General features: G+C 38.2%; 2 protein-coding genes and 1 long non-coding RNA gene across 4 annotated transcripts in view; 1 reads left to right on the forward strand and 2 right to left on the reverse strand.

The window, feature by feature from the left end:
- LOC141443296 (uncharacterized) overlaps positions 1–16,975 on the reverse strand; it is a 465,577-nt gene that overhangs the window by 311,999 nt on the left and 136,603 nt on the right. The window lies entirely within an intron of this gene.
- On the reverse strand, positions 429–14,474 carry LOC141443359 (uncharacterized; the record flags this gene model as incomplete). The annotated part of the gene is given in 9 exon segments (XM_074108598.1): positions 429–577; positions 1,788–1,886; positions 3,418–3,510; positions 4,636–4,737; positions 6,252–6,323; positions 6,748–6,927; positions 9,003–9,167; positions 12,050–12,982; positions 13,936–14,474. Coding segments are annotated over 8 exon segments (1,769 nt in total), but the record flags the coding sequence as incomplete, so codon positions are not given.
- LOC141443313 (uncharacterized) lies at positions 16,441–16,929 on the forward strand. The gene is made up of 2 exons (XR_012453013.1): positions 16,441–16,612; positions 16,713–16,929. It is a non-coding gene; the product is annotated as an uncharacterized lncRNA (long non-coding RNA).

Raw genomic sequence — 16,975 nt, forward strand, 5'->3', positions numbered from 1 at the left:
AAAGTCAAAATATCTTTATTCAATTTAGGCTATAACAAGCACTTATGAATGTCAAAAAAATCTAACACGGTTCGGAAACTGTTTGAGAAGAATCCGGCAAGAAACTCAACGAGGTATATTTTACAATGAGGTATGTATATCGTCACTACATAAAAAAAAACTCTTACCTCAAAAAAAATAATTTTCTGAGTGAACTTTATGAACATTACGTCAAGGTTCAATTTTGTTGACATATTGATTTCGGATACGAGATTTTTTCAAAGTAGTTACGATATGTATGTATATTCCTACTGTGTATTCCCACTCACTCCACTCCACGCCACCCTCCACACCACCACTTGGAACCCAGATCATTTATGCGTCTGTGGCGCGGTTCCAAATGGAAAGTTAAATAAAAGCTTGTAAAAAAAAATGTCGCAGCCGGTCACCTGTACTTGATCCAGCGCCGGCAGGGGTCCAGCAGGTTGAGCAGCCGATCGGCGTACACGCGCTTGCTGGCGGTGAAGAGGATCACTTCGTACGTGCGCGACACACGAGACAAAAACTCGGCGAAGTGCGGCCGCGTGCGCACGAATACCTGCATGATAATCGCTCATATTTATACGCCGTTTTTTTATTAAGTTACACAATGGGTCTCTACCCTCTGGACTAACATAGAATGTGTTGATTAGGGTATACCATAGATAGAACGTTCCGTGGTTCTCACAATAAGTGTCATAATAAAGTCCCTTGTCAAGCCGCCTTGGCTTGCCGGTGAAATTACTGGCACGTGAGGTATCCCATCTTAGGCCTCTAGGTTGGCAACGCGTCTGCAATACCCCCGGTGTTGCAGATGTTTGTGGGCGGTGGTGATCTCTTACCATCAGGAGACCCACTTGCTCGTTTGCCATCCAGTCGAATAAAAAAAAAAAAAAAAAAAAAGCAATGCGATGTCACTGACTTTTTCTACGAAAAGGTTCCAAAGTGAGTCAATGTTCACTTTGTTCGAATGTACAGTACTTAAAACCCTTATATTCATTTGTACTGAATGACGGTAAATCTTGATGCATATTCTTTAGTCTAGACTACACCTTGGTTTGGATAGGTATTTAACTAAATGTAAACAAACTTCAGCTGCCAGATTTATTACATTCAAGGTTTTTATACATTTTACTTATCCATCATTGTAATACAAACTAGACTAGTGTATTTCAAGACAGAAATGTAAATGTTTAGATAGTTTAATGGGGGAATTTCAATATTTTAGACACCAATGAGGGCTTTCGTTTTTTTTCTTTCTAGATGGCGCCACAGTTGCGTGAGGTTTTTAAGTGTGGCTTTCAAAGTCTGTTATTACGGGCGTGAAAACAAAATTTAGATTAAAATCATATTTAATACACCTTAAAACCGTATCATAAAATATCGAGCAACCACAGTGTTGCGTAGTCCCGTGTTCAGAAAAAGGGAGGACAAAAGTTTCCGAAAGACAAAACTGTCTCAAAACATTGACATTCATTGCCCCGTAACGCATAATTGCCATAATTAATTTCAGGTAATCCAAAATATTCACAAAATTATTCTAATTATAAATAAACCCGCGTAGCTCACCCAAAAACTATGAGATTTCACATTTCGGAGACCTCACGCTACACTAGCGCCTCTGGCGGCGAATTCATACGCGATAGCCCTCATTGACGTTGTTTTGTTTACATTTAGTTAAATACCTATCGAAACCAAGTATAGACAACCAGTTGTTTCTCACTGGACTGACAGATGTCGATGATTATTAAACAGTCAAGGTCAGTTACCGTGTATCGACAGTCCTGGAAGAGCACGGGGAAATGGAAGCTCGCGTCCGGCAGCTCTTGCAGCGAACAGTGCACCAGCGTCTCATCCAAATCCAGTACCTGATGATAAAAGTAACACATAATCAAAACTCTTTCTGTCTCTCTTTAGGGTTTCTCTCCGACAGGGTTTCAGAAACTTTTTGCAGTCATGGATCACTTTCACAATTTAGGTTGCGTTCAGACACGGCGGGAACCGTCTCTTTTCAGAGTATCGCTTGAGAAAGAGACGGTGCGCTAGAACCGCGTGATTCCCGCCGTGTCTGAACGCAGCCTTAAACAATTTCATGGACCCCTGTTAAAAATATTATTAGAAATGTCCTTATAAATATATTATTATGTTTACAGACTGACGTGCTACGGACCCCTGATGTACATGCTACGGACCCCTAAGGGGCACTTTAAGAAACCCTGCTCTACGACAAATGGACCCTTATATTATTGCTACGATGTCCGTCTGGTCTATGAATTCCTCCAAATTAATCCAAATCGGTATGACATTAATTCGCATAATCGGTTAGCAGACATTTACATACACAAGGTACAGGGATGGGTAAGAACAGATCCTTGAGGCACTCCCATTTCGACCACAGATCCCGCTGATACCGTTCTATTAATCGCTACCTTTTGCTTTCTTTGTGTGAGGTAGGATGTAATGAGCTAATGAGTTCTAAAGCGAGGCCACGAATACCATACAAAATTAACTTACAAATTCAAGTATCATGATCTACACAGTCAAAGGCTTTTGATAGGTCACAGAATACACCTATAGCATCATGTGATGCCTCCCAAGCTCAAAATATTTTAAATAAACTGTGACCCGAGTCTGTTGTACCTTTTACTGTACCCCCACACTACTCTGAGGATAAACTCTGATTGAGTTCGAAACGCCACAGAGCAGTGTGGTGCTCATTATGTTGGGTTTGTGTGTTGTGTAGGTGGAGGAGCTGCATGAATACATTTCTTGCATAGACGTAGCTATCATTAAGGTCACGAGCGCGTAATAGTTTTTTCACTTCTCGTGCTCATCAAATGTTACTTTAGTGTCTGGATATCGGGACTAAAGCTCCTTTTTATTCCTAGAGATTAAAGTATTTTTTTTAATTTTACGTTCGTGAAACATAATAAATGATTACGATATGAATCTATTGAATTATATTAAGGATTAATTTATTTTATTATGCATAGTCCAATTAGTTCTAAAATAGTTTTGAATTTTGAAACTGTTGGCCAAATATTCAAGCATTTAAAGCGTCACTTCATAAACAATAAAAGAAAAGAAAAAACCGCGCAACCAATTATTTTCTTTATTATTTGAATTTTGAACAGATTGTGATGGCCTGTCACGGAGCTGTGTGGGGCGTACGTTTTTAAAAAGTAATATTGTAATTTTGAACAGAATTTTGTTTTGTCCTCATTCAAAGTGAAAAGTAGAGTGTTTAACGCGAGACTAAACAACCATAATGCCACTCGAACTGTAGCCACCCGAGCAGAGCGAGGATCTCATGTCATTATGGCTTGTTTTAATCCCTTGTTGAACAATCTACTATTCAGTTCATTAACTCTTTCGTAGGTACGAGTATGCGTGACCTACCAGACTGAAGTCAGGACTGGTCCTGGTCTTGAGCGGCAAAGCCGGGCAGCGAGCTCGCAGGGCGCCCGTCGCCACGGTCTCCAAAGGAGGCAGCTGCACAAAAAGAATACATTTAAGATTAAGATACTCGTAGAAGAATGAATACATAGCCAAGCGAATTAGCTCGTTGAAGTAACAATGGGCACTTGGGCAGACCTATTCTATTCGAACAAAACCAACAGAGACAGCATCACAGATATCTAACACAGTGAGCTAACTTTGGGGGCGGCAGACGTGAACTTGCCTTCGAAATCCAAAAGCCTAATGGTTACTTGACCTGAAATGTATATTTCAGAACTAAATTATTGTTATTATTATTTTAAAATTTATGACTGTGGAAGCATTCCACACTTCCACTGAACGTAGATATAGTTTAGATATAGTTAGTGTTTAGTATTGTAACTAAGGGACCCCATACATCCCTGTATTTCTTTTATTATTATTTTTGTATTTTTTTTCTTTAATTGTATAATATAGTTTTTAAGTATTTTATTTGTAATTATATTATTATGAAAAAATGATTTTCTGCCAAGTTTCTTGCGGCGCATTCTTCTTGGCTATGATGGTCTTTCCGAAAGCGCTGGTAGTTTAAAAAATGACGTGTAAAAGTGCTCATTGCCGCCTATTTACTGAATAAATCATTTGAATTTGAATTTGAATCTGTCACATAAAATTATTCAATGAATGGTTAAACAGGGGTAGGCGTACTGTAGATCAAGGATGTTACGGAGCTCCGATTCCGTTTCCGTTAAGTCGGAACTTCCGTTTGATATTAAACATCCGTTTTGGTTCCGGTTCCGTTACTTTTGAAACGGAAGTTATATCGGATGTCAATGCTTACCGCGGCGACTGGACATGAGCGGCGCACATCAAAAACAAACAGAAGGCTAATTATGTAACGTTTCTGACACTCGCGATCACAATCTAATGACAGTTTTTGTATACGAAAACTATCATTTGATTGTGTTCGCGAGTGTCAGAAACGTTACGCAATAGACCCTCAGGTTTAGTAGACCTACCTTAACATCTCGTCCTATCACTCAGGCTCCGATTCTGGTCCCGGTTCCGTTTTCGGTTCCGATTCAGTTTCTGGTTCCGATAAACTAAATTGAAAACATCTGGTTCCGCTTTCGGTTCCGACAAAACCACATCCGTTACATCCCTGCTGTAGATACTGACCTGTTTGATGAACAGATACGGATCAAAAGCATCCACCCAGGAGGAGATCTGTTCGCACTCCACTCTGTTGCTGCACGATGAAATCACGTCGGCCGCCTCCTCCTGAAAAGAAGAGTGTTGTGAACAAACAAGGTACAAACTATGGACATGTATCCTACAAATATTATGAACGTGAGAGTTTGTGAAGATGTTTGGATGTATGTTAAACAATCACGCAATAAGGGCGGAACGGATTTACATGAAACTTGCCGTAAAAGATAGATAAAGATGAAAAAAATAATAGCTATAAAGCTAGTAAATTTTCTAAAAATGTATTTCCAACATTTCCACCATTATACCAGTGCTCATATTGAGAGAAAGAGATAGAGAAAGAAAGAGAAAGAGAAAGATTTGTTTTGGGTCCATCAGTACCACCTTAAAGTAATAAGACTAAAACTAGCGCTAAGACTATACTTGGTTTGGATAGGTATTTTACTAACAAGCTTCAGCTGCCAGATTTGGTCCACATTCAAGGATTTTAAACATTTTACTTAGGTATCTATCAAAACATAGGGCCCCCGTATGTGGGACTTTCACAGGGAACCATAAAGAATGCCATAAACGACCACACCAGACTTAAACACCAACAAGAGTGGAAAACACTGGAAGGTCTAAAGAATTCAAAACGATTCATCGAAAATGTCAAATTCAAATGATTTATTCAGTAAATAGCGCAATGGGCACTTTTACACGTTTTTTTTAAACTACCAGCGCTTTCGGAAAGACCATCATTGCCAAGAAGAATGCGCCGCAAGAAACTTGGCAGAAAGTCATTTTTCATAAAATATAATTACAAATAAAATACTTAAAACTATATTATACAATGCCAGCACAAGCTGGACTAAAATTCTGGACACTCAGTAGGAAACAACTCCGACATATCGTCGGGGCTTACAGGTCATTTCGATACTAAACACATACTAGTAAAGATGGGACTACAGGACAATGAAGTCTGTAGAATATGTGGCGAGGAAGACGAAACAATGGAACACATTATGTGTGAATGTGACGCCCTCGCCAGATTAAGAATGAGACTCTTTGGCGACGGATACCCTCCGCCAGGAGACTTTAAGGCACTACCGCTACGTCAAATCACCCAATTTTTGAACGAGGTGATAAAGGCAATAGAGTAAGTGCGAAGAAGGGTATTACACAAAAGATCCCTACGGGTCGAAGTGTATCCGCAAGGACCCCTAACGACAAGATAAGATAAGATAAGATAGGTATCTATCATTGTAATACAAACTAAACTAGTGCATTTCAATACAGAAATGGAAATGTTTACAATACAATACCTACAATGGACTCTTTATTGTTTAGATAGTTTAATGGGGGTATTATATAATAATATCTTTTGTTTACATTTAAGTTAAATACCTATCCAAACCAAGTATAAGTTACTTTTTTACTCCGAACTGGTGGTAGATTTTTTTTTTACATTCATAAGTGCTTTTTATAGCCTAAATTAAATGATGATTATAATACTATAATATTCATATTCCTTTATTGGATCATTAATGCAAGTCATTTTGTTAAATTATTATTTACGTAACCTAAGATAATTAATTAAGACATACCTCTAGATCAGACGGCGGTTGCTCATCATGACAAGTCAGCGATGATTCATCAGCTGTTATCTCCGAGGTGCCCTGCAAACGGAAAACAAAATTAAATAATTATAACTGGGCATAATACAGTAATTCATCATTTGCTGTGAGGATGGACACTAGTTGAGTTCAAAACACGTCAGTTTTATGTGTTGGTGATTATGTTGTGTGTGTGTGTGTGTTCTTATCTTACAGGGGAGAGGTGGAGGACCTGCATGAACACATATGCTGCACTGCACAGACGTGGCTATCATGGCTCCAGACCATTGGGGGAGCCTACAAGTGGCAACCACGAACCGGAAGACGACTGCACCAAATGCTGGACTGACGATATCGTGAGAGTTGCAGGCAACCGGCGGATGCAAGTGGCGAGTTATCGTTCAGCAGTGGACGTCTTCCAGCTGATGATGATGTGGCGAAAATAATTGTTTATACTTCCTAGAGGGTAATCCACAAATACACTCACCCAACCCTTGGCCTCAGCGACCAGACTCCTGGTTATCTCGTGCAGAAACCCTTCGCTCGGGCTCCGTGCCGACAGCGCCTCCAGACTGGATATGGCGCCTCCAGTATCACACGTTGAGGATATCTCGCACTCGCTGTCACGCACGTAGCCGTCCTGCTCTAGCATTGTAACGAAGTCCGGCTGTGGGAGAGAGAGAGCTATAGTCAATAATCACAGATATAGATTACACTAGATAACGCAAACACCTCAATCTGTATGAAAACCAACCGTGTCACTTTTTTATATCTACTGTGAAGTCTCAAGAGCGAATTACCGATGTGAATTCCCCGATGTCCGCGCAAAATCGATTCAAATGCGCCGCCCGCCCGCGCCGTGGGGCTCGAGTCAGTCACTAGTCATGATTAGTCAGTTAGCGGTCAGTCTTTGTATGGGGCCAACCCCGACGTTTGGTCGGGGTTCGGACAAGCGAAGTAGATGCATTTGCGTAATCTAGTGTAATCTATATCTGTGTCAGGCACTTGTCTCACCGCCAGCGAGGAAACGATTGGCTATCGACTAAACGAACAAAAGATATAAGATTCTGTGTGAGTAAAAGAGACACATATATTAATAGTTGATCGCTGGCAGTTCACACTGTCGGCGAGAACTCGCTCTTACATCTTTTGTCGCAGCGACAAGAGCTATAAAACTCGCTGAGCTATAGATACTCGCTCAGCGATGTCAGCTTGGCGGCCGCCCCGCACGAGCGAGTCGAGTGGAGCGAGTAATCGCCCGTCGCACGCGAACACTCGCTTACAGCCGAGCGACAAACTACACTCGCTTCTCGCTGCTCGCCCACTCGTTTCTAGTTACTCGCTCTACTCGCTCATCGTCGGCGGTGGACAAGTGCCTCAATAATCGTTACTGTTTGAAGTAAGCTTATCTCATTATAACATCGCTCTTGGGTCTTATAAAGAACAACAACCTATTTGCTTACCTTGTAATTTTTTCTCTGTGTATCTGTTTTCTGTATCGCTTAATATTTCTGGTGTACAATAAAGAGTCTTTGTATTATATTGTAACTCCCTGTTTCACCATTCAATGATTAATTTTATGTGACAGATATCTGTGATGCCGTCCCTGTTTGTTTTTTCCGAGCAGACGGAGACGGCATCACATTTATTATCCAATTAAAATTTATCCACCAACATAACATTATAATATAACAGGACCTAAAGACTGCTTTTCGACCAGGATGCGGAGTTTGCGCGTGTGAGGCTGTGTTGCGAACAATGTGTAGAACGAATAGCACATCTCTAGTGGAGTGCGAAAAAGCTTGGTATCCTATCCAAGGTTAGGCGATACTTCACTACGGAACAGCTCATTGGTCTTTACCGAGCCCAAGTCCGATCCTGCATGGAGTATTGCTGCCACCTTTGGGACGGTTCTGCTGAATATCAGCTAGCTGCTTTGGATTTGATAGAACAGCGAGCAAAGAGGCTCATCGGCGTCGCCTGCGACGCGGATTTTTTGTCGTCAGAGCCTTCGTCATCGCAGAAGAGTGGCTTCCCTGTCGGTATTCTACAGGCTACATTTCGGAGGATGTGCTTCGGAATTGCATGACCTTATTCCACCTGCTCCTTTCTTCCACAGGTCGACCAGAAGTAGAGGGTCTCTACCTTTACGTTGTCATTATTCTCAAAATCCACACAAAGCGTTTTCGCTCTTCCTTCATCAACCGCACAGCGAAAGAGTGGAATTCCCGGCCTGAGACTGTGTTTCCTGAACACTACAATTTGGCTACAATTCATATTCCTTCTAGGCAAGAGTGCTCCATCTTAGGCCTCATCCTCGCTTTCCATCAGGCGTGATTGTGGCCAAACGCAAGGCTATATTGTTAAAAAAAAAAAAAAAAAGAGCAGAATGAGTCGAGGTAAATGAAGTGTTCCCATTGCTTCATGAAAAACACATTCCTCGGAACACATCCTGACATTTCTGGTGGAAACGGAGCCTTAGACTCCAAGTGCCGGCTAAGCATTATATTCCTGCACTCCACTTTCCGGCCGGAGGGGGTGGTGTTCCGTCACTTTAGGAAAGCAAGGTGAATATTATTGTTATGCTGTAAATTTTATTGGTGAATACATAAATAAATAATTATCAGAGCGGATACCACTGAAAATATGTGGCATATGGTCGCCCTAATAACAATAACCTCACGAGATGCAAGCATGGCCTCGAATCTTCCTTCTGTTACGACATGGCTATGAAATCCTTACCTGCACATATTTCTCCTCGCTGGCCAAGAAATCAGCACAGACATCGATATCATCAGTGGTGGAGGTCGGCTGATACATCTCCAAGTCGTTGCTGGACTTCCTACGTTTTACCACTCTCTTCTCTGTGGAATTCTTGCGCGACTCTTCCTTGTCTGTGGTCATTACCTTTGGAAAAATAAAAAGTTTAATCTTGTTATATTAATTTAAATCGTGGGGCGCCGAAATTAGGCGCAAGCCACACAGGGGGCGTTCAAGTAATACGTAACGCAGTTTTTGGAGATTTTTAACCCCCCCGCTTATGTAACGCGCCGTAACATTTTTCCTCCCCCTTCCTAAACGTTACGTAACACCCAAATGACCATTTCTAATTTTTAATTTTTAATTTTTTTAGCTTTTCTTTAGCCGTTTTCCAAATTAAGTTGTCATTTTTTGGCACAGTCACACTGGCAACACAGCATGAGAGCATTTATAAGCCGAGAACAGCAACTGATGATGCGAATTTCCCACTTTTGAGGATTATAGTATGTACGGTCAGCATCAAAAGTAGCTGGTTACTTTTTTACTGTCACATTACGAGACACATTTAACACATTTGTCAATCTTGTATGGCGCTAAGTATGTGGCTGTAAAACGAGAAAGTACAAAAGTAACCAGCTACTTTTGATACTGACTGTACTTGTTTCAAAAAAACTGTGACGTAACGCGTTGTTTGTCACACCAATTTCGTCAAGTTTTAGTCCCCCCTCCCCCCTATTACATGTATTACTATGAAAATTGCAATTATTTTGTTCCTGTGTGACAAACCGCGTGAAACAAAAGTGTGACGTAATTTAAATAAAAAGTGTGCACTGCGTGAAGTCACGCTGAACTTTAATGAAATGAAATGAAATTTATTTATTTGCTTTAAATGTAGTACATTACACGATGTTCAATGATTTATGAGTCTCATACATTCAAACTTTATAAGTCATGCAAATATTGAGATTTACTATATTTATAACAAAATACTACTACTACTCTAATATTATATCCATTTGTTTAGTTCCATCTATTATAAGGACATTTTGCAACAAAAATGTCCGTTTGATAAAAAATATTATTATTCAATTACTTATATAATATTAAATTTTCAATTATTAAATTACTATTTATTATTCAATTCTCAATTATATATTTATTTATTATTTACATATTATCCAAGAATTCCCTCAGAGAGTAATAACACTTCTTGTGAAGCCAACGGAACAGTTGAGTTTTGAAGGAATTCAATGGGAGTAGTTTTATGGACTCCGGTAAATTATTGTAAAATCTTATGCACTGTATGAAACTATTTCTCTTTTTCATTATTGTATTTATCTTAGGTAAATCTAATTTGTCAGGATACCTTGTGTTGTATGAAACTATGTCACTTTTTTTTAAACATTTCTGGATGCAATTTAACAAATACGCAAACCTCATAAATGTAAACAGAGTAGACAGTTAATATCCCACATTCCTGAAACCAGGGTTTACACGAAGTTCGACGGTTGACACCACTTATCGCTCTTATGCACTGTTTCTGTGCGATAAAGACTTGGTTGACAGTAACAGTTGCCCCAAAGTAAAATTCCATACCGCAAATTTGATGCTACATAGCCGTGATAAGCTTTTAATGCCGTCTTAGTGTCGGTTATCTTGGCTAAACGCCACAGTGCGTAAGAAAACCTGTTTATTTTTAAGCAAATTCTATCGATATGCATTTTCCAAGAGCAGTAGTTGTCCAGAGTGAATCCTAAGAAAGTTGTGCTATCACATTCAGTTAAAACTTCGTTATTGTGGGTAATTTTAAGCAATGCCTTTTTACCCCCCTTGTTCATAAACTGCATGTATTTTGTTTTATTTAGATTAATTTTCAAATTATTATCTTTAAGCCATGTCGATATGTCAGTGATAGTATTATTAATAACATTATTATAATTAAGTACTTTATCATCATAAATAACAATAGTAATGTCATCCGCAAACAAAGTGCATTCAAATTTTGTAATTAAAGGTAAATCATTAATATATAACAGGAATAATAATGGTCCTAGTATAGTTCCCTGAGGAACTCCCTCTGCTGACTTTAACTGTTGATCTGTACATTTTTTCCATCATATTTTTGTCTAGTCCTGTTATTTCTACCATTTGTTGCCTGTCCTTAAGATAGCTTTTTAGCCAGTCAGAAACCAGACCCCTCATTCCATAGTTCTCACATTTCAACAGTAATAGATCATGAGACACACAATCAAAGGCCCTGCTCATGTCAAAAAAGATAGAAACTGCTTTGGTTTTGTTATCAACCTTGTTGATAATGCTGTTGATCAAATTGAAAGCAGCAAGTATGGTGGACTTTCCCTTTTGGAAACCATACTGTTGAGAAGACAATATCTTACATTTATTCATAAAGTTCACTAGGCGACTATGCATTGCTCTCTCAAAAACTTTTGAGAATACAAGTATTAGTGCAAAATAGGTCTGTATGTATCAGGTAGACTTAAATCACCGGTTTTAAATATGGGTCTTACTATTGAAATCTTAAGTTTATCCGGACATACACCCTGTTGGAAAGATAAATTAATTAGGTGTGATAGTATTGGAGCAATAATTTCCGAAGTCAGTTTTATTATGTTGGTTGTAATGTCATCGTGGCCCACAGAATTAGTATTATGAAGTGTTTTCATTATTTTTAAAACTTCGTGTGGGGTCAGTAGGTAGTAAAAACATGTTTACGCGATTTGGTATTACCTTATGTTTATAAAATTTAGTTAAATTATTAGCATCAGCTTGAGTATTTGCAATATTTATAAAATGTTCATTAAATGTATTTGCTATGTCTTGTACTTAACTGGTTATATCTCCAAATTATAATTTTTTTTATTTAGAATATACAAATATACTTCATTGTAATTACTCTGTCAGGACTAATTAGAATATTTTGGGAAACTCAAGCTCATTATAATATAATATTAGTAGTTAAGGATTTATATTTAAAAATAACCGAACCATAAAAATACAATGTAACCTACCTTAGCAGCCCGATCAGCCAAATAGTTAATATCGTCATCATTAGCTGGCAATTCTTCAGTAATAAGTCTCGCACACTCCGCAATAGCTATAAAATCATTCAGACAGTCATTTGGAAGACACAATGAGGACTCCACCTGCGTCTCAGAATCAGACTCTTCACTTTTAGGACCTGGAAAGTCCACAAATGTAGTTGTATGAGGCTCATACATCGTAACATCATTATCATCCGTACTCCAGTTATTTTGCTCCGGTACAACAGCTGCCTTGGTTTTAGTCTTCTTCTTAGGGCTTTCATTGGTAGAGCTCACAGCGATTTTGCTCTTCAATGACGGTATGCCTAGCTGCCGGACTTTACGTATTGGAGAATTATTCAAAGAAGCTGACTTTTCATTCTTATCCATACGTCTTGTCTTCCGTGGAGAACTTATTTCAACTGCTTCAGGCTTCTTCTCGCGATTCAGTGAGCTGTGACGGAGTTGTGCACTTTTTGTAGTACGAACATCTTTAATCTTAGGTTTGGAAGTAGTTGTAACTTTATCATTCTGGGTTTTTTCGCTTCTAAGCTTAGTAGTGGAAGTTACTATGTCCTTATTGCTGGACCGTACAACGGTTTGGAAGATCGGTTTCTTTGTGCGTTCTTTGAGCTTATCCATTTTGTTTTCCGTCTTCTCCATGCTTTTGACTAATGTTCTCACGGGTCTGTTTTTTAGATTCTGCGACCGGGTGATGCAGATTCGAGTAGGGTCAGGCTGTAGAACATTTTTGGAGGTGTCCCGTTGGAGTACCTTCTTCCAAGCAGCGTTGGGTGGGGAGATGCGGGAGGTCAACGGTTTGGGCTTGAGCTTGGTTACCTTAGATGAGTTCCTCTTTACCGAGAGGGGCTCCCTCTTTCTGCTTCTTAACCGCATTGCAAGTTCAGGAGGCAACTTAACCTGGAATTTATTTCTTTCAGTTAAAATAGTTGTCTACAATTGTTCTATTTAAAAACAAGTAAGTACAATAGACCTCAAAGATATCTTTATACTTAGTATGTTGTCACTGTATGCTTTGTAACAATTTTGTTTAAACATTTAAGCACACTCCCACTAAGCGGACTGACAACACCGTGAAAGTTGCAGGCAACTGGTGGATGCAAGTTAGACAGAAAAAAAAAAAAAGCAATATAACTGGTCAAGTCAAGAGTAGGTTGACTTGTGTTAATGAAATGAAATTAATATAATTTACTCAAGAAAAAATCCACATGTGTAAACAAAATAAATTATTTATTTAATTAAAAAGTGAAATTAAAAAGCTAAGATAATGATATTTCATTTGATGTTTCAGGAGTTTAGATTTCTTTCCATAAATCTATTAAAGAACAAAGATTATTCTAATTTTCACCAACACATGGTCTAGTAGTTAGAGAACTATGAAGCGGGAGATCCTGAGTTCATTCTTGTTCACGGCAGATCAGATATTTACATGAAAATGTTAGTTTTTTTTTCAATTGGATGGCAAACAAGCAAGTGGGTCTCCTGATGGTAAGAGATCACCACCGCCCATAAACTGCCAACCTAGAGGCCTAAAATGGGATACCTCAAGTGCCAGTAATTTCACGGGCTGTCTTACTCCCCACGCCAAAACACAACAGTGCAAGCACTGCTGCTCTGGTGGTAGCAATCCGGGCAGACCTTGCACAATGTCCTACCACCTGTGCCTGTTTTCCAATAGCTAAAATTTGACAGGTGTTTTGCCTCAAAAACATATTAATTAAAATATCAATTAAGTCTTAAATAAATATATTTCTGAACTATTAAAAATAATCCAGTATATAAGCATACATAAGTAACGTCAAAGTAAGAATAAAAAATATATATTTTTTCTTATTAGAATGTATGCTACTCACATGAACCTAATGTGCAGAAAAAACACAGTTTTCTCGCCATGTACCGCCAAAAAAGTTGTATTATGTTCAAAAATAACACAACCAGAGTCCAATAAACATACCGCAAACCCGAATGTCTTTGTTTCGCACAAACACACTGTTTTATTTTTGTCTCAAAAATTTACAGCTATAAAAACTATTCGCGCCTTTTTCACAACACACATTTACCCACAATTCATCATTTATTCTTAATTATAGTTAATCAAAAACACTCCTTAGTTCATAATTTAACTTAACTAAGCTCTAAACCAATTAACAATATCTAAATTACCACGAAATAAGCATCGAGAAAATAAAAAAGCGGCACGGTGAAATTTATCGATTTATGCGCTGTCGAACCGAAACTAACATCACTGATGTGTTATATTTAAATTATCGGCTAATAAGCGAAACTGTTCTGAAGCGAAAATGTTAACATAATCGCTGTTACACGCGTAATTACATGATAATCTATATTTATTAGGACAAAAGCCAAACAAATGTCAAAATGGCGGCGTTTCTTTTTTTATTCTCCTGGATTTTTCTGCAGAGGGCGCTTTCGCTTTGTTCAATCGCGCATGCGTTTTGTAACTGCTTTCGTGATCGATACTAGGAAATGGAATTTTAATTTCGGTGCACTTCCGTAAGTAGCCAGCCTCGTCTACTGACTGCGGAATTACGCAAGCTGTAACTATTTTAAAACATTCACACTATGTTATTGTAATTCGTCAGAATTTCATTTCTTGCATTAACTGTTATGTACTTCGTAAACTAAGTTTCTTCACAGAAAAAAATGTTTCACCTATAATATTCATTTAAAGAAATTAAATATTTATTTTAGCGGACAAGCTAAAATATATATAGAAAATCAAGTTGAAAACAAACTCGCTTTTAAAATTAATGAACTTTAATGACATCGTGACTAAATTTCAATGGCCAACTTGACATGCATAAACATATATAGTAGATTGTACAACGAGAGCATAAAACGAGCCATTTTACCCAAGTCGTTCATATAGCTACCCGAGCCGGTATGGCGAGGGTGGATAGACACGTCGAGGGGAATATGGGTTTAATGCTCGAGTTTTACACTCTGCTTTTCACTTCGATGGCGAGGAAGCGAAATTAGCAACACATTTTATTTTACATGAATTACTATATAATTATAATTTTTTAGTTTTATTGATTTATTTTGATTGATTTTGAATTAAAAATTATGAAAAAAATAAATATAAACTTCTTTGTTTGTGGCTGTTGACACCTGATTACCTTGATCTTAGACGAAGATTTTATTTTATGCACTAGTGCATAAAAAGTTATTTTATGTCGCCTAGATCCAGCATAAACACGAACTTTACGAGCATGAGAAGTGAAAAACACTTTTTTTTATGTGGCATTTACCTACACTAAGAAATTCAAGACTTTTGAGGACGGGATTCACAGCCGCACCTCTTGTAGCTTTACGCGCCAAAGGTGTCCTACCAACTAGACCACTGGGGAATCCAGGGAAATCTAAGTACTAATTAAAAAAAAATACTTCATCGGTTTTTTATAATATTATGTAATTTATTTGTAGAAAATAACGAACAGGAACAATAATAATACAACATAGGAACAGGAGTCGTGACTTATGATACGATAGGTGCTGGGCGGCACCACATAATATACATTTACGTTTGCAAGGTGTATGCCACACATGCCACAAAAATAAGGTCTGCGCAGGGCTACTACGAAACTCGAAACTCGAAACTCGAAGTTTTGTACTATTTAATACGAGAGCGAGAGGGACGGTACGATACAATATTTGAGTTTCGAGTTTCGTAGTAGCTCTACTGTGTGGTGTATGCAAACGATTAGACTTTCAGTTTACATAGGGTAGGGCTTTACTAACATTGATACGGCCATTTATAGCGTAAATTTTACCTAACCTACGGAATTTCTACAGAATTCTCTGTGTGCGAAGCTGACTCATATTTGGCTGGTTTTTTGGGGTTCTCTATCGTTTTGCCCAAATTTAATTGTTTTCAATTAATTTTACTGTCATAAAGATAAAGTGATTTATTTTAGTCAATATTTTAGTCGGGCGACCAATTTTTCATTTTTTTTTATATCTTTTCTATTCAAGTGGAAAGTAAAATGTCCGCCATGATTTAAATCGCATTTTATGAGTATAGTAGACAAATGAGCATGCGTGTCGCCTGATGGTAAGCAATCTCCCCTCCATGACTTGTGACTCCGTTGAAGTAAGGTTGAAGTTCCTGGGGCGTTGTCGGTTTTTTTTCATAGAATACGGAAGCTTGACGGGAGCCTCGATTATTAGGTATGTAAGTTCCACTTGCACATTGCCCGTGTTTTTTGAGCAGTGTAATGTAGGCTAGTAAGTTCCACTTACACTTGCCCGTTTTTTGACATGTTGGTAGCGCTGTACTCACACAGTTTCGATTTACGCTTGAGTTGCTATCTATTCCATTTCCATTGTCATACCAATCTGTCAACGTCAAACGTCAAACAAATTTGCGAATTTCTAAATAAGAAGTCGGTTTGTTTTTGTCATGAAATAAAAAAATTGTCCTCGTATTTCAATTGTTTCAAATTAGTTAGTAACAGTAATTATTTGACTAAAATGTCGACAACGTCAATGACTTCTTCTAGAAACGAGGTAAGTACAGCACTTATTATAGTGGTAACAAAATAGTCCAATACTTAAGTTAAACGAGCGAGCAATTTTTTTCATTATTTTCTCTATTTCTGTGTTTTAGCAAGGTGGTACTGATATGCCTCAAGAATTGGAGTCCCTGCGAACGCTGAACGACACACTGAGAGCATATTTGACGCATTTACGAATGTTCAAAGACAATTTAAAATCTATGAACGAAAACTGCCAACAACTTTCAAAAGTGAATTCTCAATGGATTGATATTGTTGGAAGAAAATGAGAATTACTTAATATTAGTTATTATAAGTTAATTAAGTACATGACGTAGTTTTATTTAATGCTTGTTTTTGCTCGCGACTTAGTCTG

This window comes from Choristoneura fumiferana, chromosome 27 (assembly GCF_025370935.1).
Source record: "Choristoneura fumiferana chromosome 27, NRCan_CFum_1, whole genome shotgun sequence".
NCBI classification, from domain to species: domain Eukaryota; kingdom Metazoa; phylum Arthropoda; class Insecta; order Lepidoptera; family Tortricidae; genus Choristoneura; species Choristoneura fumiferana.